Genomic DNA, 23,075 nt, shown 5'->3' on the forward strand with positions numbered 1-23,075 from the left:
TTTCTTTAGAAAAAGAGGGCAGGGAGGGACAGCGGGAGGGAGAGAATCTCAGCCATGGTCCACATTCAGCACGGAGCCCAATGCGGAGCTTCATCTCATGACCCTGAGATCCTGACCTGACCAGAAATCAAGAGTTGGACGTTTAACTGACTGAGCCCCCCAGGAGCCCCTCAGTTTCCATTTCTGAACGTCAAGAACTCAGCACACGGATTCCCACACTATCCACACTACAGCCAGGGAACTTTTCCTAAATCGTGCATCACTTCCTATCGCTCCGCTGATTAAAACCCGTCACTTTCTGTAAAGTGAAATCAGTGCTCTAGGCCGAGCCTCTGTGAAATCCGCGCTCTTCCTCGCACCACGTCTTTTGCAGACAGTGTCCCACTGCCTTCAGGGTTTCGTTTTCTCCAGGTCAAGTCCTGTGACTCTTTCAGGTCTTCTCTCTGACCTCCCTCCTGCCCCCCCGACCCTGGACTAGATGGCCCTGCTCTGTGCTTGCAGTGCACCTCCGACCTGCATTGAATCTCTCATCCTTTTGCTCTGTTCCTCATCCCTCAGAGGCCTGACAAGCCCCAGGACCATCTCTCACGATGAAGCTCTCTACCGTGTTCAACACATGGCGTTAAAGAGGAGAGTAATTATGTAGATGAACACTGTGGGCCAAAGCGGATCTAATGAGCATAGTCTCTGGCACGAAAACCCAAATCAGACCTTTTGCAGGGCCTCAAACCAAAGGAGGTGAATGAGGAGGGAAAACAAATGGGAACCACGGGTCTGAGAGCAGAGCAGAGAGCAGGGGGGGTCCTGGAGCAAACCCCTGAGTTGCTAGGGGTGCCTGGGGAGTGCCTTCCGTTGGGAGACTGAGGCTTGCCTTTCACGCGGTGGGGATGGTTAAGGCCACCGGAGCTTATAGACAAAAAATGACAATAACTTGTTCATTAAATATGTCATTCATTTTGATGCCGATTTTAGATGGTTGGTGGACTCTGGGACAGATTTCAAACAAGGTCGTTCTTGGCACCGGTCAAGCCAGTTACCTTGTAAGTTTTATCTCGTGTTCTCATCACTAAGTTTTTTACTCTCACAGATTCGTCATTAATATGTCCGGTGCTCTAGTCCATGGCTTAGAGAGGAGCTGATATGCCATATGCATATCCTCTGGAGAACATTCCAGAGACCTCAGGTTTCCATCCCCGTGATGGGAAAGAGAACCCAAGTCCCCTTCAGTTGTTCAGTGTTGCCGGCTTTCTCTTGTTTTCTCTTAACCTTCCTTACAATTTAAACTGTGAACGGGGCACCTGGGTGGCTCAGTTGGTTGAGTATCCAACTCTTGATTTTGGCTCAGGTCATGATGTCAGAGTCCTGAGATCGAGCCCCACATCAGGCTCCGTGCTGAGTGTGGAGCCTGCTTTAGATTTTCTTTCTCTCTCTGCCCCTCTGCCCTCATACACATGCTCTCTCTCTTAAAAAAACAAACAAAAACACTTTTTTTTTACTGCGTTTGTGAGATTTATGCATGTTGGCATTTAGATCTTTAGGTGCTCACTTTTTCCTTGCTGGGTAGTTTTGTGTTGTATGGATATACCACAATTTATTTCTCCATTCTCGTAATTTAATTATTTTACTGATTTTATTGCAGTTGGAAACAATGTTTCCATTTCTTCATGTACCCAAGCACAAAACTGTTTCTAGATTTTACATATACATATTTATGTCTACAAGTGCTACATCAAGAGGTGTGCATTTCTTTATATTCTAGGTATTGGCACATTCTTCTCCAGATGAGTCGTACGCATAAACTAAACCATTAGCAATGCTTGACTTCCCGTTACTGTGCATTGTGGCTGGAGTTTGGAATTTCAAATCTAAAAAAAATTCTAATCTTATGAGTATGAAATTATATTTTATTATCATTTTCACTTACACTTACCTGATAGACAATAATCATTTTTTTGTAGGTCATGACTTACTTGGGTGTTCACATCTGTAACTTACCTGTTCACATATTTTTCCCCCTTTGCAGTTGGGTTCCTTAACTTTAACATATTAATTGTATAAATTTTTGTGTTTACCATTCTGAAAAAAAATTATTGGTAATATGCAACATAGTATCTCCTTTTACTCTGGGACTTTTCTGTTTTATACTGCTCTTTGCTGAACTAAAGTTTTGAATTCATCAATATTTTCTTCCATGTTTGATGATTTTTATGGAGCTTTTAAAAAATATTTTTATTTATTCATGAGAGAGAGAGAGAGAGAGAGAGGCAGAGACACAGGCAGAGGGAGAAGCAGGCTCCATGCAGGGATCCTGATGTGGGACTCAATTCCGGGACCCCCGGATCATGCCCTGAGCTGAAGGCAGACACTCAACTGCTGAGCCACCCAGGTGTCCCATTATAGAGTTTTTTGGCAGATCTTTCCCTACCCAGAAGCAATATATTATTCTTTTTTACTTTTTTTCTAAAAATCAGTTTGCTTTCCACATTTCTCTCTTTAAACCACTTGGAATCAACTCTGGCTTAGAATGTGAATGGGGGGATCCACTTGTCCACATGATGGAATATAATTACCCTAGTACAGTTTAATGAGTAGATTCTACTGAGTAGTTTAATGAGTGAAGTGTGGCCACTTGATTGCAACCATTGGTGGTGAGTCACAACCACCATTTTGTGAAATTAAATAGAATAGAAAATATAAGAATGAATCACATGGAACTCTAAACAGATATGTGTATTTTGCAAAAAATACTGCAGATATTTATAAGGAATTGTGTGAAGCAGACAGATAATGCATAAGAGAAACTCATGTCCACAGTGTGATTATTCTCTTTTCTTTCCTAGAGATTCAATCATCACCTCAATAGGAAGGTTAATATTGTAAATTAAATTTTATATTTACCTAATCCACAACTAATTGCTAAATCCAGGAGATTTTTCACTGTAGTGAGCTAAAAATTAATGAGAGTACTTAATATATTTCAAATATGGAAAAATAATATCAAAGACAACATTTTTCAAATCTGTGTAGCACTTCAATAAAACCAGCATATTGCCCTTTAGAAATTAATTTTTATATCAGTAAAGAAAAAAGAATAATGAAGTGAAAATATGCAAAATCATAATCACATTTAACTCCTGTGTCTAATATTGTAAATTGTGAAACTACTGAGAAGAATGTTGTCTTGTTAGCAAACTCAGATTTTATCAAGCCATATTCTAAAAGTAGTGTGTAAACTTTATGACCAAGATTAGCTAAAATATGTTCTGCCAAATGTGTAAAACAGCCAAATATAAAAAAATAGATTTTAGTGTTAAATGGTAATAATTTTGTTAAAAGATTAAGACATTTGCGAAATATAAGATTCATAAACAAAACAAGCTTGATAAAGATGTAAATCATCAGCGTCACCTCTTAATATTTTGTGAGGACTAGTGAAAACACTTTATTAGCATCTTTTTATTCATATATCATGTGATGAAATAACAAATAGTTCACCCAAATGATAAAATTTATATCCCAGTTTATATGAATCCATTGCCTTTTTAATTTTTAATTTTTTAAAAAGATTTTATTTATTCATGAGAGACCCAGGCAGAGGGAGAAGCAGGCTCCCTGTGGGGAGCCCGATGTGGGACTTGATCCCGGGACCTCGGGGATTATGACCCGAGCTAAAGGCAGATGCTCAACCACTGAGCCATCCAGGTGCCCCAATTTTTAAATTAAAAAATTTTTTTTTTTTTTAAGAGAGGGAAGGGGGGAAAGGGGCAGAGGCAGGGAGAGGAAGAATCTCAAGTGGGCTCCATGCCCAGCACAGAGCCCAGTGTGGGGCTCGATCTCACAACCCTGAGATCATGACCTGAGCTGGAATCAAGAGTCGGACACTTAACTGACTGAGCCACCCAGGCATTCCTGGTGCATTTTTCACGTAGGAAATCATTGGATGAATGGCAAACCTACACGTCTCAGTCAGTATCGCCACATCTCTGAACTTTAGAGAGTGCTGCTCGCTCTGCAGCCTTCCCCTAACACGTGTTGCTCCCAGGAGCCCACACTAAAACCTGTATTAGAATATTTGTGCAGCTGTACACATAATGCCAAAACCCAGAAACAACCAGGATGCCTTTCCACGGGCCAGGGAGAAGGACGCGCTGGACAGACATACCAGAGTGTCCCAGCGCAGTGGCATAGTACGCAGCAATGAAAGAACCAAATGCAACACGCAGCAGTGTGCGTGAATCTTAAGTGCATTTTGCTCAGGGAAAGCAGCCAGACCTAAAAGGTCACTTACTGTATGACTCCATTTATATGACATTTAGAAAAGGCAAAACCACAGGGTGGGAACAGAACAGTGGCAGCCAGCAGCTGGGAAGGGAGAGAGGGATGAATGCAGAGGGCCTATAAAGGGAACATTTGGGGCAATAAACTGTTCTGTATGGTTCTGTGGTGGTGGCCTCATGACTCTGTATTTGTAATAGAACCGTACACCACAGAGAACACACTTTACTGAATGCAAAGTAAAATAAACACATACAGACGTACACAAATACGCATGTCCATCCATCCCGCCAGAGGCTGGGGGAATCCAGGGAGGAATGCAGATGGTGACAAAAGAATCGAAGTTACAAATACATGACATAACTACACTTAAGTGGATGGTCCCAAATAACTCTGGACCTTAATAAGTTTGGAAACAGTATTTTGACTGAGTAACATAAGGCCAAAAGCATGGCATATAAGGGCGATGCTCTAGTGCACGTGTCTCCACAGGGAAATGGGTTGGTGGTTCTGACACTTCTTACGTGTACAGATTTGAACAAAATGAAATGTTTGGTCAATCCTGGGAAGCAGGTTTCATATTATCAGGAGGAAATACAAATAAGTAAGGGAGAAAGGCTAAGAATGAACGCTGTGGTGCTGGATTTAATCAGGAGGGAGGTATCCTGGGAACTCAGGTTGACTTTAGTATATACACAGACAGCAGGAACAGGAATATACCCCAACATGTGGCATGTACAGGTTCCTACACACCTGTGCATCCCTAGCTCCGTCTGCTCAGAGGACCCCGGAGCGGGGACACCTCAGTGGCCACAAGCACCTCTAGCACCCACATACTGGCTTTTAGTCACCATTCTCCAATAAAAGAAATTTTGAGACTCCTAGAGAAATGGCCAATTCTGGGGCTGGAGCAGGGAAAATACAAAATAAACCCAGAGCTCCTTGGGATGCTGTAAATAACCGTGATCTCCTGTAAATCACTGACCTTCATGCCGGGAGCTTCGTCTCTACCCTGGAGGGTTGCACTGGACTGTCAGTAAGATCCACTCACCGGGCAAACTGCGTGTATCTAAGAAAATCGGAGGTTCGCCTTCACCCCATACGGGCCACCCGGGGCCCAGGGAAGCATCCGGCAAAAGGGAGGCCAGAGGGACGGGCTCTAGAACAGGGCTTCGGAGAGCAAAGCGGGACGCGGGCGTCTGCAGGAGCTGGACCCCATTTGTCCCGTTTTTGATTTTCACCTAAAACTACACCTTTAAATCACCTCTGTTTAAAATTACAAACTCTTAGAGGTGAACTCCCATGAGGTCTCTCTGAAGACTTTGCTCTTCTTTTAATAAGAGAAATACTATGATGATTTGGTGCTTATTACATTAATGTCAGTAACTCCATTGTCCATATTTTCTCCTTTTCTAAGCGTGAGTCCAAGTTCCAGAAGCAAATACATTCCTCTGTATACGTAAGTGAGAGTGTTTCTTAATGTCTTAAAAATTACTAGATTTACATCTAAATTGTAGTGGCTTTCAGCTCACTCATGTTTGTAATTCACTGTTTAAGACAACTTATCCTCTCGAACAGGTTTCTGACGTTTTGCCGGCACAGAGCCTGCTCAATGTCAGGACTTCCATCACAGATCCGTTAACAATTCTGATAAAAGAAAGAAAGGGGGAGTGGTATTTTTCTGTTTCCCCAAATTGGTTATTTTATGAAGTGAAATACCCTGGGTGCTACTAATATTGGGTGTTGTCAACCAGAAAGACTCTGATACTCGGCGCGGAAGGTGTGACGTGCTCGCTAACGCAGGAGGACAGGCAATGTCTCATCTTCCTTTCCTAAATTTAAACTTGGCTTTCCAAAAAAAAAAAAAAAAAAAAAAATAAATAAACTTGGCTTTCCCGAGTCCGCAGAGATGCGCCCCGCCCCCCGTGGGGGGGCCTCGCGTGGACTGAAGTCCACTGGGGCTGCTCTGCCAAAATGCCACGGGCCGCCTGGCTTCTAAACAGCAGACAGCTATTTCTAACAGTTCTGGATGCTGGGAGCCCAAGATCTGGGTGCCAGCATGTGGGGACAGGACTCCCAGACTTTGCAGTGTGTCCTCACGGGGTGGCAGGGCAAGAGAGCTCCGGGGACCCCTCTTAGAAAACCCTCTAATCCTGCTCCCGAGGGCGCCCCGCCCTGACCTGAGCTCCCCCCACTCCCTCCACCTGCTACGCCCTCCCCTCAGGCATTAGAATGTCAACATAGGCACATGGGAGGAGCATAAAGACTCAGATCACAGTACCTAGGACAGAGGAAATCCGAGAAAGTGGGTCTTTCATCTTCGCCCTCCCCTCCCCCATTACTGCTCAAGAGCGGGGTTGACCAGTCTTTCCAACCCGTGGCCCCAGAAGTGCTGCGAGGACACGGTGACAGCACACAGCCTTGTGTCAGGGCCCTGAAGGCACCTGCTGGCTGCCCCAGATTCCTGGGCTCCGGGTTCCCGACCCCAACAGGCACCCTACAGGCTCCGGCAGGTGCTGGCCTCTGGCCGGCCCCGGGTCTCCCCGTCCTCAGTGAAGGCGCCAACCCAGGGCTGCAGAGACAGCCCGGCTCCGTGCAAACACACGACCCCCTGCTACTCCCACCCCGGCCCATGCTTGGGATCATCGGGGCCTGGCAACCGTTGCACTGAAAATGGGAACATCTCTTTCCTCTCTTTCTTTTTTTCTTTCAAATGATTCTATTTACTTATTTGAGAAAGAGAAAGAGCAGGAGAGGGAGGAGGGTCAGAAGGAGAAGCAGACTCCCCGCTGAGCAGGGAGCTGGACACGGGGCTCTATCCTGGGACTCCAGGATCATGACCTGAGCTGCTGTCAGAGGCCCAACCCGCTGAGCCACCCAGGTGCCCCTGCATTTATTTTTTTTTAAAGCAAGATGGTTTCTCATCATGGTTATTATTAATTTATTTTTTATTTTTTAATAATAAATATATTTTTTATTGGTGTTCAATTTGCCAACATACAGAATAACACCCAGTGCTCATCCCGTCAAGTGTCCCCCTCAGTGCCTGTCACCCAGTCACCCCCACCCCCCGCCCTCCTCCCCTTCCACCACCCCTAGTTCATTTCCCAGAGTTAGGAGTCTTTATGTTCTGTCTCCCTTCCTGATATTTCCCACACATTTCTTCTCCCTTCCCTTCTATTCCCTTTCACTATTATTTATATTCCCCAAATGAATGAGAACATTTAATGTTTGTCCTTCTCCGACTGACTTACTTCACTCAGCATAATACCCTCCAGGTCCATCCACGTCGAAGCACATGGTGGGTATTTGTCGTTTCTAATTGCTGAGGAATATTCCATTGTATACATAGACCACATCTTCTTTATCCATCATCTTTCGATGGACACCGAGGCTCCTTCCACAGTTTGGCTGTTGTGGACATTGCTGATAGAAACATCGGGGGCAGGTGTCCCGGCGTTTCATTGCATCTGTATCTTTGGGGTAAACCCCAGCAGTGCAATTGCTGGGTCGTAGGGCAGGTCTATTTTTAACTCTTTGAGGAACCTCCACACAGTTTTCCAGAGTGGCTGCACCAGGTCACATTCCCACCAACAGTGCAGGAGGGTTCCCCTTTCTCCGCATCCTCTCCAACATTTGTGGTTTCCTGCCTTGTTAATTTTCCCCATTCTCACTGGTGTGAGGTGGGATCTCATTGTGGTTTTGATTTGTATTTCCCTGATGGCAGGTGATGCGGAGCATTTTCTCATGTGCATGTTGGCCATGTCCATGTCTTCCTCTGTGAGATTTCTCTTCATGTCTTTTGCCCATTTCATGATTGGATTGTTTGTTTCTTTGCTGTTGAGTTTAATAAGTTCTTTATAGATCTTGGAAACTAGCCCTTTATCTGACACGTCATTTGCAAATATCTTCTCCCATCTGTAGGTTGTCTTTTAGTTTTGTTGACTGTATCCTTTGCTGTACAAAAGCTTCTTATCTTGATGAAGTCCCAATAGTTCATTTTGCTTTTGTTTCTTTTGCCTTCGTGGATGTATCTTGCAAGAAGTTGCTGTGGCCGAGTTCAAGAAGGGTGTTGCCTGTGTTCTCCTCTAGGATTTTGATGGACTCTTGTCTCACATTTAGATCTTTCATCCATTTTGAGTTTATCTTTGTGTCTGGTGCAAGAGAGTGGTCCAGTTTCATTCTTCTGCATGTGGATGTCCAATGTTCCCAGCACCATCTATTGAAGAGACTGTCTTTCTTCCAATGGATAGTCTTTCCTCCTTTATCGAATATTAGTTGACCATGACAGTTCAGGGTCCACTTCTGGGTTCTCTATTCTGTTCCATTGATCTGTGTGTCTGTTTTTGTGCCAGTACCACACTGTCTTGATGACCACAGCTTTGTAGTACAACCTGAAATCTGGCATTGTGATGCCCCCAGACTATGGTTTTCTTTTTTAAAATTCCCCTGGCTATTCGGGGTCTTTTCTGATTCCACACAAATCTTAAAATAATTTGTTCTAACTCTCTGAAGAAAGTCCATGGTATTTTGATAGGGATTGCATTAAACGTATAAATTGCCCTGGGTAACATTGACATTTTCACAATATTAATTCTGCCAATCCATGAGCATGGAAGATTTTTCCATCTCTTTGTGTCTTCCTCAATTTCTTTCAGAAGTGTTCTGTAGTTTTTAGGGTATAGATCCTTTACCTCTTTGGTTAGGTTTATTCCTAGGTATCTTATGCTTTTGGGTGCAATTGTAAATGGGATTAACTCCTTAATTTCTCTTTCTTCAGTCTCATTGTCAGTGTATAGAAATGCCACTGACTTCTGGGCATTGATTTTGTATCCTGCCACGCTGCCAAATTGCTGTATGAGTTCTAGCAATCGTGGGGTGGAGGCTTCTGGGTTTTCTATGTACAGTATCATGTCATCTGTGAAGAGAGAGAGTTTGACTTCTTCTTTACCAATTTGATGACTTTTACTTCTTTTTGTTGTCTGATTGCTGAGGTGAGGACTTCCAGAACTATGTTGAACAGCAGTGGTGAGAGTGGACATCCCTGTCTTGTTTCTGATCTTAGGGGAAAGGCTCCCAGTGCTTCCCCATTGAGAATGATATTTGCTGTGGGCTTCTCGTAAATGGCTTTTAAGATGTCAAGGAAAGTTCCCTCTATCCCAACACTCTGAAGGGTTTTGATCAGGAATGGATGCTGTATTTTGTCAAATGCTTTCTCTGCATCTAATGAGAGGATCATATGGTTCTTGGTTTTTCTCTTGCTGATATGATGAATCACATTGATGGTTTTACGAGTGTTGAACCAGCCTTGTGTCCCAGGGATAAATCCTACTTGGTCATGGTGAATAATTTTATTTTGTTTTTTCAGTTTTTGATCTATGTTAGCAAATAAGATTTCTTTTGGCTGTCAGGACACTGTTGATCTCTTCTTCTGTTCTTCTTTTTTTTTTATTTATTTTTTATTGGTGTTCAATTTGCCAACATACAGAATAACACCCAGTGCTCGTCTCATCAAGTGCCCCCCTCAGTGCCCGTCACCCAGTCACCCCCACCCCCCGCCCTCCTCCCCTTCCACTACCCCTTGTTCGTTTCCCAGAGTTAGGAGTCTCTCATGTTCTCCCTTTCTGATATTTCCCACTCATTTTTTCTCCTTTCCCCTTTATTCCCTTTCACTATTTTTCTTCTGTTTCCCTTATGAAGAAACCCACGTTTTCTTTCCTTGTCCCACCAACAGTGGTTACGTGCAGTCCACAAGTGCCGATGACGTCGACAACCCCTTTGGAGACATCACATCCATCGCCAAGCCTCGGAGCTCTAAAATTCTCTATGCAAACACAAGTCGGTGAGTCCCACTCATAATTATTCCCCTTAGGTTACCATTAAGGATGGAACATGGTGATGGGCTTTATCTTAAATGGGAAATAAAAGATGGTCTGTCATGGACATAGCTCAAGAAGAAAGACACCAGCTGCCTGAAAGCACTTGTCACAAACTGAGATCACAGAGCTTTGCACTGACTAGCCTGGGTGCCTGGGTATGTATTCGTGTAATGTTTTAAATATATATTTAAAATATTTCACATAAACTATACAAAATATATTTATATGTTATAAAATTATGTATAATATACTTATATATTTATGCACATATAATCTTTTACAGCATAAATATATATTTTATAATACATAAATAACAATGTATATAATATATGCTATTATATACAATATACTTATATAACACATAACATGTAAGATAGATGATAAAGTGTGTGACATAATAAAAATTATATAACATAATTCATAATATGATATACTATATATAAAATATATAATATCTAAAATATATAGTATTATAGATTGCACATAATGTATCATATATAAATACAAAAATTTATTTACTATGTGATTTGTTGGGCTCTATAAGTATATACAGTATAATACGTGTAGCTACTTGCTCTCACCCATGGGAACACTAGAGCTCAGGCGTTAGCAACCCGGGAGTCCCCAGATGCTGCTGGGGGTTGAAATCCTGTGCTCTTTTCATTACGCTCCTGAGTTGCTCAGTGTCATGGATATTCCACCAGTTTCTGTGATGACTGACAAACTTGCCCATTTCACACGAGACCAAACTGAATCATGACAGTATTTTCCTTTTTTTTTTTATGACAGTATTTTCGATGCTAATTGATTCCTTTTAAAAACAAACCAAAACAAAAAACCCATCAGTCGTGCCCATGAGACGAACCAGCTGCCTTTCTCACGAGCTGCCCTGCAGACGTGCTCCGTGGCAGGGCGGATGCAATGCCATCTCCTGCAGCAATCTTACATTTCCCTCCGTTATCTAGTCTATGTGATGCTCTTGACTCCCTGGCCAAACTATAAAATACGTTTCAAAACTAACTTTGGTGTTAAAATACAGTTATGTAACGCATCTCACTTAAATCTCTAGATAATGCACCCAAAGAAAAAGACCAAAGAGCCTATAAAATGCTCCGGGTACTGTGTTAAGAACTGTGGTAACATAAAGAGAAAAAAGACAGAGACTTGGCCCTGGAGTAGCTCAAGAATCTGAAGATGAATAAGCGCCGTACACAAGTATTTATGGTAAAGAGCAGGATGCAATGAGTCCCCGGAAAAGTCAGCTTCCTGTTTTCAAAGCTCAGGTGCACAGAGAGATCAGTTCACCCGTGGGACCCCAAGGCTGTGGGACATCTGAGCTGAGTCTTGAGGGAAGGATCCGTTGGTGTGATTCTTCCTCAAATTTTCCAAGAAAATCAATGCTATTAAACATAGTAATTCTAAAGATCTTAAAAGAAGGGCTTGGGGATAAAATCAATTTTAAAACATCCTATGTGTATAAAAATCCAGTACTCTTTTCCTTTTGAAATGTTCCTTTAAATTTTGAAAGATTTTATGAAACATTCTTGCCAAAGATCAAGACATGTTCTTTTGGGTGGTTCTTCCCAGAGAGTGAAGCAGCATCTTAGGAAGTGGATGTCAAACACGCCGTTTTCCCTGACTAGCTCCGGGACCAGGCCTTTCTACCCCTCCTGCTGGTGACTTCTGCTCGGAGGAAGTGAGAGCAGGAGTGGATCACAGCAGACTCAAGGGCATTAATTGTACTTGTCCGATTTGAGCGCTAGAGGGCCACCAAGCTCGCAAAGTTTCTTCTTTCGGTCACCTTTTCAGTTTTAAACGTAAATTTAACCTTTGAACACAAAGAAATGCTTTTCACTTTTATCATGAAATGTTAGTAGATCGGCAAAAATACCTCAAATGTAACATATGGAGTAAAATAACACATAATGCATGTGATTTCCTGCCTAGATAAAGAGATAATATCTTACTAATATCTTTGAAGCCACTTGTGTGTGCGTCCCGGGCTCATCACCTGGGTCGCCTTCCCAGGCTGCAGGCTTACGCTTCCCTTGCGCTGCTGTATAGTTTCACTACATACACACAGATCTCTAAACACGAGATTTTGTTGTTTTTACAGCACCGCACTGAACTAAAAGACGACGCGCTGATGCCATTTGCATAAAATCCCAAACCCAGAACCACATGAACTTACTACCTTTGTGCCAAGTGCAGAACATAGGGTGCCATCCTGTCCCAAAGCAAATGTGACTCTTCCCTTGTTTCCTCATCTTAAACATCTTAAACTTTCTTTCCTTTTTTTTTTTTTTTTTAAGATTTTATTTATTTGAGAGAGGGAGAACAAGAGCTCACAAGCTGGGGGGAGGGGCAGAGGGAGAAGCAGACGCCCCCCTGAACAGGGAGCCCGATGCAGAGCTCGATCCCAGGACCCCGAGACCATGACCTGAGCTGAAGGCAGATGCTTACCCAACTGAGCCACCCAGGTGCCCCAATTTTAAACTTTCCTAAAGAAAAAAATGTCTTCGTGATATTATCTTCAGAATTTTCCGCATAATTCAGGAGACTTACTCACGGTGGGCGAGCCAAGCCATTGCTTCAGACGTCAAGGCCGCCGGCTCCACGTTCTGGTGGCTCCATCGCTGGGATCACCAATCTCCCAAAAGAGTGAATGTCTTTCACGGTTTCCTCACTAACATCAGGTTCTGTTCTCTGGTGACCACGTCACCTGACGCGGCCAGGGTTTTTCAAATTGCCGGTGAGGTCATTGTACTATTTGTTTAAAAAAGGGCTCAAAAAATAATCATAGAATTGGATCTGATATTATGGGAAAAAGTACAGCGAAATCGGTCACAATAAGGATGATAAGCGCACTCTCCCACAAACACAGAACCATTATCAAGATTTTGACATAATCTCATCTGTCAGATGCACTTTTTAGTCTTGTTTTTGTGTATTTATTAGCTAGGATCCTACGACATTTAAAATTTTTACCATTTTAACATCACAACATCACCACCGGTACATTTATTATGCACTCATTATAATCTTTGTGTAGATGTGTTTGTCACCAACTAGTTCCCTCGACTAGGTGACATATGCAAATTGTTTGCTTTTTTTTTTGTTATGATAAATAATGCCGTCAAGCTCTTTTTAATGTGACTCTTTTTGTGATTTGGGATCATTTACTAAAGGGAGACTCCTTGCAGTGAATTATGGAGGCAAAATATACAAATATTCTTAAGTTTCAAACTCATTTGGGGGGAATTTTATATAAATTTATATCAGAACGAGTCTTGTCCTTTACATTTGTCTTCTCCTTTGGTACTGGCGTTAAAGCTCACCAGACATCTTTCTTCCCTTCCAGATGTTCTCACTGTAAAAGTAATTCAAATATTTTTCAAGTGCAGAAAGTGAAATATCTCTTCCATTTTCAATTCCAATACTAAAAGCTCGGTATATTTTTTACTCTCCCCCCCCACACACGTGAGTAACTGGAAAGCACAGGTGCATGTGCATTGTCGTCTGTGTGTGCAAAGTGGAGATACACCATGCACGTTCTCCCTGGCGACATGCAGGACTATTGAAATCTTGTGAATGGCTGCATGAGATTCAAACGAGGCTACACGACAGTTTACATAGGCCAAGGACTTAGTATTTTTCCTGTTATAAGCAGTGGAACCATAAATACCTCCACATACATATTTGTACAGTTATGCAGGCATTGATGTAGTAGAAATCCCTAAAAACAGAGTTTTCCCACTAAAATTGAAATATTTTCTAATTTGTAGGAGTGCCCAGTTATCACAAAACATTCACAGCTAAGGAACTCAAAATCTTAACGCAGTGTACATTGTGGTCCTTCACTTCTAACTTGAGACTAATTTAGGAACTAAGTGAACCCACAACATCTATTGAGTTCAACAGGAAATCCTAAAGCTCAGGAAAAATGGCTTTTTCATCCCTTCTCCAAACAGGTACTATTTACTGGATCAGAGTACTCTTCAGAAATTAAAAAAAAAAAAAAATACAAAGTCACTCCTCACTTAGAATCTGTATCAAGCAAAAAAAAAAGTAAGGCAAACACTGACATAAAGAAACCCCTTTCCCTCCAAATCTGTTTTTTTTTTTTTTAATCCTTTGCAAGAGCTTAATGACCAAGACTGAAGAGGAGTTTGTGTTCTTTTGGTAACTATCACTCATTCCACGGAGCTTCGAGATGCTTTGTGCTCATGGGGCTGCGGTGCCAAGCGTGGGACCGTGGGGATGATAGGGAACAGCCCATCTGTGCCAAGTCAGGATCCAAACGCACAACGTCTGCCCTTTCCTAAGGACGTGCTGGAAGTGAGTTTTCTTTTGCCGAGGACGAGCTGTTGGAGCTGCCCACATGGGGTGTCGGGGATGCCTCTCACCTGGCTCAGCCCCCATCGTCTCACCAGCCGGGAAACAGGCCCAGAGGAGGAGAGGAGCCCACTGGGGCCGTAGCCCCGGGAAGTGGAAGCTGGCCCTGGCCGTGACCCATGCTCCCCCCACCTGGTGCTTTCCAGACCCCGCCGGCCTGTTTTCCCAACGGGCCAGGCTCCCCTGCCCCACCAGGCTGTCTTCCACGAGGCTGTCATCCTGCCTTTCAGGACTCTGCCCGGATCCATAGTTACGGGCCTTCACGTCTGCAAACAGCGGGTGTCCCGCATGGATCCTCAGGCAGGTGCCGGCTGAGGGCTGAGGTGGGGGGAGCGGGGCCCTCCTGCCAGTCACCCCGGGACCTACACCTTAGAAAAAACCCAAGCAACCAGCCTCGCCACACCCCAGGCTGAAGAGCGGGCTATGAATAGTAGTTCCTTACCCGGCCACACTTCTGCCTTTTCGCAGGACTTTCACATCTACTCCTTCATTTGTTTTTCAAAACAGTGTGTTGAGGCCAGGGGCGCGGGGTCAGGGTCTGTCCCCACTTCACGGAGGCGGCGGCCGAGGCCGAGGCCCGGGGTGAAGGGCTGCAGGGCCCCCCCTCCGGGCGCCGCCACCGGACGCCCCGGGCCCAGGCCGCTCGGGCCTGCCCAGGAGGACGCGCCTCGGCCCCTGGGCTCCAGCCCTGCCGCCCTTGGGAGCCTCTGCCTCATTCTGTGTCTCTTCTAGGAAGGGGGGAAAGCAAGTACAGGCGCTCGGGGGCCACAGTAAAGCTGCGGCTCCTGGACAGACCTTGGGCCCCGCACACTCTTGAGAAGCCCGGCCCAGTGACCCAAATGCTGTGGTCCTACCGACATTTGTCACCCCACAGTCCAACCGAGGGAACCCCGGCTCACGGCCGCCTTCCCCATCCCCTCCGCCTGCGCCCCCAGGGCCCTGCAGCCCCCTTCCCTCTGCTCCCCTTCCCCCTGCGGCCCGCACCTGACCCACCAGCCGCGCCCGGCCCCCTCCAGGACCCTGCAGTGTGGCCCCGAGAGCTTGGGCTCCGCCGTCTAGGGACAGCCCCAGGGTTGCGCCAGCCTCCCGGCCTCGGCTCCTCTGTGCGCCTCCCGCACCCTGCCTCCCCCACCGCCCGCTTGGCCCCGGTGGCCTGCGCCCCACTTGCCGTCTTCAGACCTCTCACGTGCGTCTAGAAACGTGCTGCTTAAGCCGTCGGGAGCCCGACGCCTGCAGGGACGTGTGCCTGACACGGAGCCACTGGCCTTCCCCGAGAGCTCGGCGCGGCGACCTGACCTCCAGGTGGCAAGGCCCCCCCAGCGCCCGGACCTTCGGGGCGCCCCCTCGGCCCTGCACACGTCCCCTGGACCTCCTCTGAAACGTCCCTTCCTGCGTCTGCACAGCAGGTGCGACTCTAGGACCCACGAGCGGGTCTTGTGAGGATTAGGTCCCCCCAGGCCAGCGTCCAAGACACTGTGGGGGCTCAGCGCTCGCTCAGTGAGCTTGGGGGGTGCCGCGGAACAGCAGAGAAGCTTCTGCGGGCTGAGCCCCAGGCCTCGCGCACACCCCTGCCCTGCACACACAAGCCCTCCCCGCACGTTTATTCCTTTATTTCCTATTCGGCTTCTAAGGAAACACCCTCTGTGCTCCCTTCTCTAAGAGGCTCACTAAATTCCTTGTACCTAAAATCATTTATTTTCCATTTCGTCATGCTAGGTTGGCAAAACCCATTAGTCGCAAATCTAGGTGATGATGTCTTCCCATCCCCTCGGTAGCGCACGAAACCCCACCTCACTCCGGGAATCGGGGCACGAGAAGGGGTTCACAGGACTCCAGGCTGCGGGCGGACGGGGGTCTTGGAACGCGGAGCCAACTGGAAGTCCGCGTCAAGGCCCGCACATCTCAGCGCCCTTCGTAGATTTGTCTCCTTCCCCTGGAAAACCACGTCCCCCCTCAGCAGCCCGGCTGCGGAGTGTCCCCCAGAGACTACTCTCCCCTTGACAGACGGTCAGCACGTTGCACTGAAGGTGGAGAAAGGTGCCCGTGTGACGCCCCTGCAGAGGTGCAAATGGAATGGACGTAGCAGCAGCGTGGGAGAGGACTTTTGTTTTCAAATATTTGGCCACATTTCAAAATTAGTTTATTATGCAACTGGATTCATTTCTTAAGGCCGAGTGGCTTATGGTCTGTCGCTCTTGGATGTGACGTAACACAACGTAACAGCATCGTTAGAGTCCAGCGTATAAGGCGACGACGCGGCACTGGCCAGCGTGCCCGAGGCCCACGCAGCCGTACCGTGTTCCGCATCAGGCTCTGCCCCGATTGACAAGTCCTCGCCTCCGTCTTCGGCCTCTTAACCGAAGAGATTAATCTTCGGAAGAAGAATCTTCTGCTCTGCTGGAAGGCCACGGCTTCAGAGGCATTTTAATTCTGCAGGTGTTTTAGGGGCAGTGGAAAAAACATCTCACGCAGAGGAAGGGGATTTCCTCCCGAGCATGCATGGAAGCTTTGCAGAATGTTTGGGGGAAAGACAGACACATGAATAATTTTGCCCCGTTTTTGGTTGCCTCTCTGACACACACACACACACACTTCTTCGAGAAAATTCCAGGAAATCCTAAAGGGCACTGCCTAGAATTTGGCAACTCTGATTTAATCACCCGGGTCCCTCCAACAAACCTGAAAATGTAGCTCTGACACGGGGATTTCCAAACTTCGAAGCGCCACTTACCTAGAATTATCTTCGACAGCTTTGAAGACCCCAATTCCCCGCTCACACCCCCTCCCAGTTGAATCAGAAGGTCGGGCGGCTGGAGTCAGGCTTGGGTACCTTTGCAAAATCCCCATGAGCTTTCAGTTTGTGGGGACGTTGGGAAACCACTGAACATCTTTTCGGCTGCCTGTGCTGGATAAACTTCACGTTCTCTGCCCACTTGGCTCCCGTTTTGTACATTCCTCATTAAAACCCTAAGTTCTTAAGATCTTGGGTTTCAGCTGCAAGTAGTTGGGCTCCCAAGAAGTGCTAGAGGTTTGCCGCCTGCCTTCACATGCATCGAACCCCTCCAGCCCTGGATGAGCCGTGAAGGGGTGGTTGGGGTTTTCTCCCCGCTGCAGGTGACCGGGCTGGGGCTCGCGGGCCTCCATCCTCGGAGGAAAACTTCACAGCCGGGTACGGGGCAGGTCAGCCTGGAGGAGAGGCCTGGCTCCCCCCGCAGCGGGCTTCCCCGCTCTTGCGCTGCCTCATTTTCCTCGCCTCCCAAGATCCAATACTTCTGCTAATCCAGTTCTGCTATTACCATCGATGCAAGTTCCCGTCGCTCTGCTAGCGTCTGGGGGCCCTGTTGGGCGCCTGTAAGCCGTCGTCACCTGTAGTCAGAGCAAGACTGTAACGTGGCATTTGCAAGACACTGATGGGGTTTATCACTACAACCTCCTGCCTGGCACCTGTTCTCTTCTCTAGCGTTCCAGTACTGACGCATCACCGTGGGAGGAGGGACACCTGTGGAGGGACACAGCCGGGCTGTGTGGGGAGTAAAGGAATCATGCACAACGGTCTGTGCACGGCCCCCAGTCCGTGGGGAAGGGGTACACGGAGCGCCGGCACCGTGACCCGCGCGTGGGGGGCACACTGGTTGGCTGCTCTCCACGATCCATGCGTGCGGCAGGGGCCGGGGGGACGCCGAGGGTCTGCATTAGGAGACGCTGCCTTTCCCCACCAAGCACGGTCACAGCTGGAATCTCACTGCAGCCTCACGCAGGTCGCGGGGTCGCCCCCTTGCAAGGCCGAGGCAGTGAGGCTGAGGGGTTATGCGTGTGGTCCTGTGTCGCGTGCTGATGAGCGGAGTCGTGGGGCTTGAATCCAGCCCTGACCCTTGAGACACCCACACCCCGTCCCCTCTCTGCCCCCCCACCTGTCACTGTAGGGACCTCCCCGAAGCCCCGTATTTCGAAAGTATCCCCTAAGACAAATGGACCCCGGATGTTTCCTCTGGCTCGTCTTGGGGTGTGCGAAGCCCTTGGCGGCGAGCGAGGGGCCTGCAGATGAAGCCTGCCTCCCCCTGCACGGAGGTTCGGCTGCCGCTGCCGCGTTGCCTTTTGCGTGTGCGTCCGTGTGGGACGAGGGTCGGCGCCAGGGAAGTCAGCCCGGGGAGGCCGGGGCGGGGAGCGCCAGCCACTGAGCGGGTGGCACGGGTGGCCTGCTGGCGGCTGGCCCGGGCTGCAGCGGATTGGCGGCGCGGGGCGATCCTGCCCGTCCCAGGCCCGCACCGCAGGCTGAGGCCCCAGCAGGGCGCTGGCCGCTCAAGTCCCCAGCGGTCACGCGCTTCGCGGACTTGCGCGGCTCCTTGAAATAGGGGTTAAGTTCCCTGCTGGCCCTGGTCCCGGAGGCCACACCGCAGGTCGCAAGCAGCCTCGGGACTGAGCCCACCAGCCTGCCCGAGCTCAGCCTCCCCCTCTCACACAGCAAGAATCCACCGAAAAAGCGTTTGCTGAAAAAAATGGAAAAAATATTTGTCATTATTCACATGCCTCGGAGCTACTAAGATACTTTTTTGGGATACCTGCTTGCCGGTCTCGAGGGAAGAGCCTGCCTGCGTGTGCCGTGCTGGCCCCTCTTCCCTCTCGCTGGGAGCAGGACCGGGGAGGTGGAAGAGCAAGCGGGGTGGAGCTGAACACGCCACCACTTGTTTAAATCTGTGCAATTTTAAGAAATTGCCTAAAATCAGGAACGCAGTAAAGCAATGCTGGTAAGAAAATACTATTTTAGGGCTGCCCGGGTGGCTCAGCGGTTTAGTGCTGCCTTGGGTCCAGGGCATGTTTCTGGAGACCCGGGATCGAATCCCATGTCGGGCTCCCTGCATGGAGCCTGCTTCTCCCTCTGCCTGCGTCTCTGCCTCTCTCTCTCTCTCTCTCTCTCTCTCTGTGACTATCATAAATAAATAAATAAAATCTTAGAGAAAAAAAAAGAAAATACTATTTTAAAAACGCAGTTGTGTGGGGCGCCCGGGGGGCTCCGTGGGTGAAGCGTCTGCCTTCGGGTCAGGTCGTGATCCCCAGGCCGAGGGACCGAGCCCCCCACCAGGCTCCCCACGCGGCTGGGAGTCTGCTGCTCCCTCTGCCGCCCATTCTCTCCGTCTCCAAGTAAATAAATAAAATCTTTAAAAACGAGCCCGCAAGTGTGTCCGGTAGGACTGGAGTCAGCGTGGCAGGGTCACATGTGGGTCTGCTGTTCCGTGAAGAGCCGGCGTCCGCCCTCGTTAGGAAACAGCTCAGCAGTGAATCATGTATGTAAATTCATGCAAATTCAGACAGCAGGGGACACCTGGGACACCTGGGCTGGAGAGGAGGGTCTTAGTCGCAGCGTGGGCTGCTGTCTACCTGCGCGTCGGAGTCAGCGTCTCCCCCCACCCCGTCCCCTTTCCCGTTGGCCCCGGTTTCCAGGGTCCTCCTTTAGGTTTGCACACGTGGGTGCTGGCCCCCGACTGCTTCACGAACACCTCTCTCACCTCCCCTCTCTTTGAACCCTTTCCCCCAGCTCTGCCGACATCCCGGGGTACACCGGCAAGCGGCGCTCCGCAGCCAGCCGCCCTGCACACCCTGAAATCCCGCCGGCAACCCCGTCGCTGGACTCCGAAGCCCACCGGTGAGTCTGAGTCCTGCCACCCATGTGCTCACCAGATGCGCGGGGCAGGGCGGGGGGACCCTCGTCGGGGTCATCGCACACCCGGGGCAAATCTGCATCGTTTAGAAAATGGGGTGTCGAGTCCCAAAGACGGAAGCGGTCATTTTCCCGCTGTTGCTGAAGGAGCCCAAATCCGCACACGTTTGGCGCAAGGCCTGGCCTTGCCGACAGGAGGACACAGGTGTGACCCCGCACACGTGGGCTTCGGCAGGTCCCTACCCGGTGGCCTGGGAGCGGGCGGGCGGCGGTTCTCCCCCGAGGGTCCTCCCTGCCTTTGCTGCAGGATCCACGCGTTCATCAAACACCCGAGGAGCCCACGCTCCGGACGGCCCCGGGACCCCGAGCCCACGGCTGACAGCCAGGGCCGCGGCCCCGGGAGCTCACAGGCCGCCACGGCTGCGCAGAGGTGCTCGAGGCGCCAGAGAAGCAACAGGGGCTCGGGGGTGGGGAGCTGTGGGCGCTGGAGGAGGAGAGGGGGGCGCGGGGGACGGGGCGCTCCGGAGGGCCTCCGAGGGGGCCTTCCCGCGGGGGCTGCGCCGTGCCCCGGGTGTCTTGCGTGTTCCCAGGGGCCGCTGCTCGGCTCATCAGCTGCCCGCTGGCCCCCCCACTCCCCTTTACCCACCCCCGCGTCCTTCCTGGAGCCAACAGACGCCCGTGCTGCCCCAGGAGCTCACCGGAGCCCTAGGACAGGCTGACGCGTGTCACCACACGCTCACTCCCTGGGGGTGCTCCCCCCCACCAAGGGCTTGGTACTTGCCGACTCGTCCACCTTCCCAGGGACCCTGGGACTTCGTGCTCCTGTGTTCCCACCCCACAGATGAGGGCGGCGAGGCAGGCAGAAGACCCGGGGGCGCCTCGTGGCCACGACGCAGGGCTTCCCGGGAGACGCTCCTGCCACCAGCCCTGGACGAGGGCCCCGGTCTCATAGACACGTCCGGGCTGGGCGTCCAGGGATCCTGGCCATGCAGCCGGGGCCCCAGGACGGCCGTGTGGCCCGGTGTGCGGCGCCCAGACCCTTCCACACCCTGTGCGCCCCACCTGGCCCCTCGGGCTGCGGTGGAGGAGGAAGGGCCCGCTGACGGGGCGTCGCCCCCTGCCCTACGCTTGGTTCGAGGACTGCCTGGGCCACCTGAGGGGAAGCGCAGGAAAGGAGGTCGCTGGCTCTCGGCCGACCCGGGGCCGGTAGCTGGCACCCGGTCGGCCTTCCCTCGGGACACGTGTGCAGATGTCACAGGTCCATTTGCTAAGGCAGGACTGAGGGAAACTTGGACGATGAATGAATTTGATTTCACTGAAGAACCTAAAACAGCGACAATACTGAATGCGCCCCGATGCCTGCCACTTAGACGGTGTCGGCCAGGCTGGAGTCACTCCCTGCCCGGGCACTTGGTGACGGCGGAGAGACCAGGCTGCCTTCCCAGACGGTGGCGAACGTGCCCGACACCCGCCCCCTCCTTCATGATCCGTCCTCTCCCCGAGTCTCGGGCCTCCGCTCTCACTCCCCGTGGCTCCAGCTCATTTCTGCAGCCGACGACCCCGACGACCCCGACGACCCTGACGACCCTGACGACCCTGCTGTCCCCGTCCGAGGTACCTCGAGGAAACGTGTATCTCCCAGGGGAAAACCGTTCTCCACTGTTCCTGCTGCTGGTCCCACCGCTCCTCCTGTTGCTCCGGCCGTTACCACCTGGGAAAAGAACTCGAATCTTTTGGCCACATTTGAACCCACCGCTGACCCCAGGAAGCCCCACTCCCCACCCGCACACCCCGCACACGGCGCTCCGGCCCACTGTTTCCGGCCGGGGCCTGGGGACCCCGAGACATGGCTCCTCTGGGGCTCTTATCCTTGGGGTGCACACGGCTCTGGGAACAGGAGCCCCAGGCTCACTCCCAGCGAAGCCCCCAAGCGCTGCTGGGCCGGCGCCCACACCTCCAGCCCGCGCCCCCCGACGGCGGCACCTGACAGGCGCCGGGCCACGGCGAGAAAACACGGGGGCGCCGGCAGGTTTTACAAAGCTCCGTCTACGCCAGGAGGCGCCCTGGCCCTCGAGATCGGGCAAGCCGGGCCTTCGAGGTTCTCCATCGTGAAGTATCACCTCCCCATTTTTGTGACGTTATATTTAATGTATTTTTGTTGAAAATTCCCCCAGGAAAGTGGGGGTGGAGGGCGCTCTGTGACGAGTCTGAGAACTTAGTGAGCTGCCTTCCCCCCATGCTGCCTCTGATCTGCTGTGTTTTTCCTGTTGTTTCGGGGAGGCCGTGTGCACACGGGCATGCCCCGGGCACCCCGCACCCGGCACCCTCGCCGCGGCTCTGTCACACGCCCCGTGGTGCCGGCAGCCCATCTCCCGGGGCTGCAGTGGCTTCTCCCCTCCTTCTCCCAACATCAGGATCTTTGCTCCCACCACTGCTTCTGTCTCCTTCCCCCGCAGAGACAAGGTCTCACTCTTCTAGAAGCTTCATCCTCCCTCCTCCCTTCTTCCCCCCCTCCCCGTGCCTCCCACTCCAGCCACCTCCCTGCTGCCTCAAAGGCGTCCCCTTTGAGTAGCCACCCCTTTCTGTGCCCTCCCTTCCTCTCTCCTCTAAGCTTCTTGCAGAGGCAAACACCCAGCCTCCCTTCCCCTCCCTCCACACGCCCCCCAGCCCACTCTTTGTCAACCTCCCGACATCCACATTCTGACATCACCAGTCAACCAAGATGCTCCTGCTTACCCGGTGTAGGCCGGTAAGGCCACCAGGAGAGAAGAGACCCTGGACACCCTTAGTGCAGAGGGTGGGCTGGTGTGTCTGCCGGGGATCTTTGTGCCTGGGAGGCCACCGTGGTGGTTTGGGGTTAAGATTAGGCC

General features: G+C 50.0%; 1 protein-coding gene across 1 annotated transcript in view; it reads left to right on the forward strand.

The window, feature by feature from the left end:
• SPATA48 (spermatogenesis associated 48) overlaps nt 1–23,075 on the forward strand; it is a 59,857-nt gene that overhangs the window by 35,378 nt on the left and 1,404 nt on the right. Inside the window, exons 5-8 of the mRNA XM_041773510.1 lie at nt 973–1,040; nt 5,693–5,734; nt 10,010–10,117; nt 20,083–20,190. Coding sequence (XP_041629444.1) covers nt 973–1,040; nt 5,693–5,734; nt 10,010–10,117; nt 20,083–20,190 — 326 coding nt within the window. The remainder of the gene's footprint in view (nt 1–972; nt 1,041–5,692; nt 5,735–10,009; nt 10,118–20,082; nt 20,191–23,075) is intronic.

This window comes from Vulpes lagopus, chromosome 11 (assembly GCF_018345385.1).
Source record: "Vulpes lagopus strain Blue_001 chromosome 11, ASM1834538v1, whole genome shotgun sequence".
Taxonomy (NCBI): Eukaryota; Metazoa; Chordata; class Mammalia; order Carnivora; family Canidae; genus Vulpes; species Vulpes lagopus.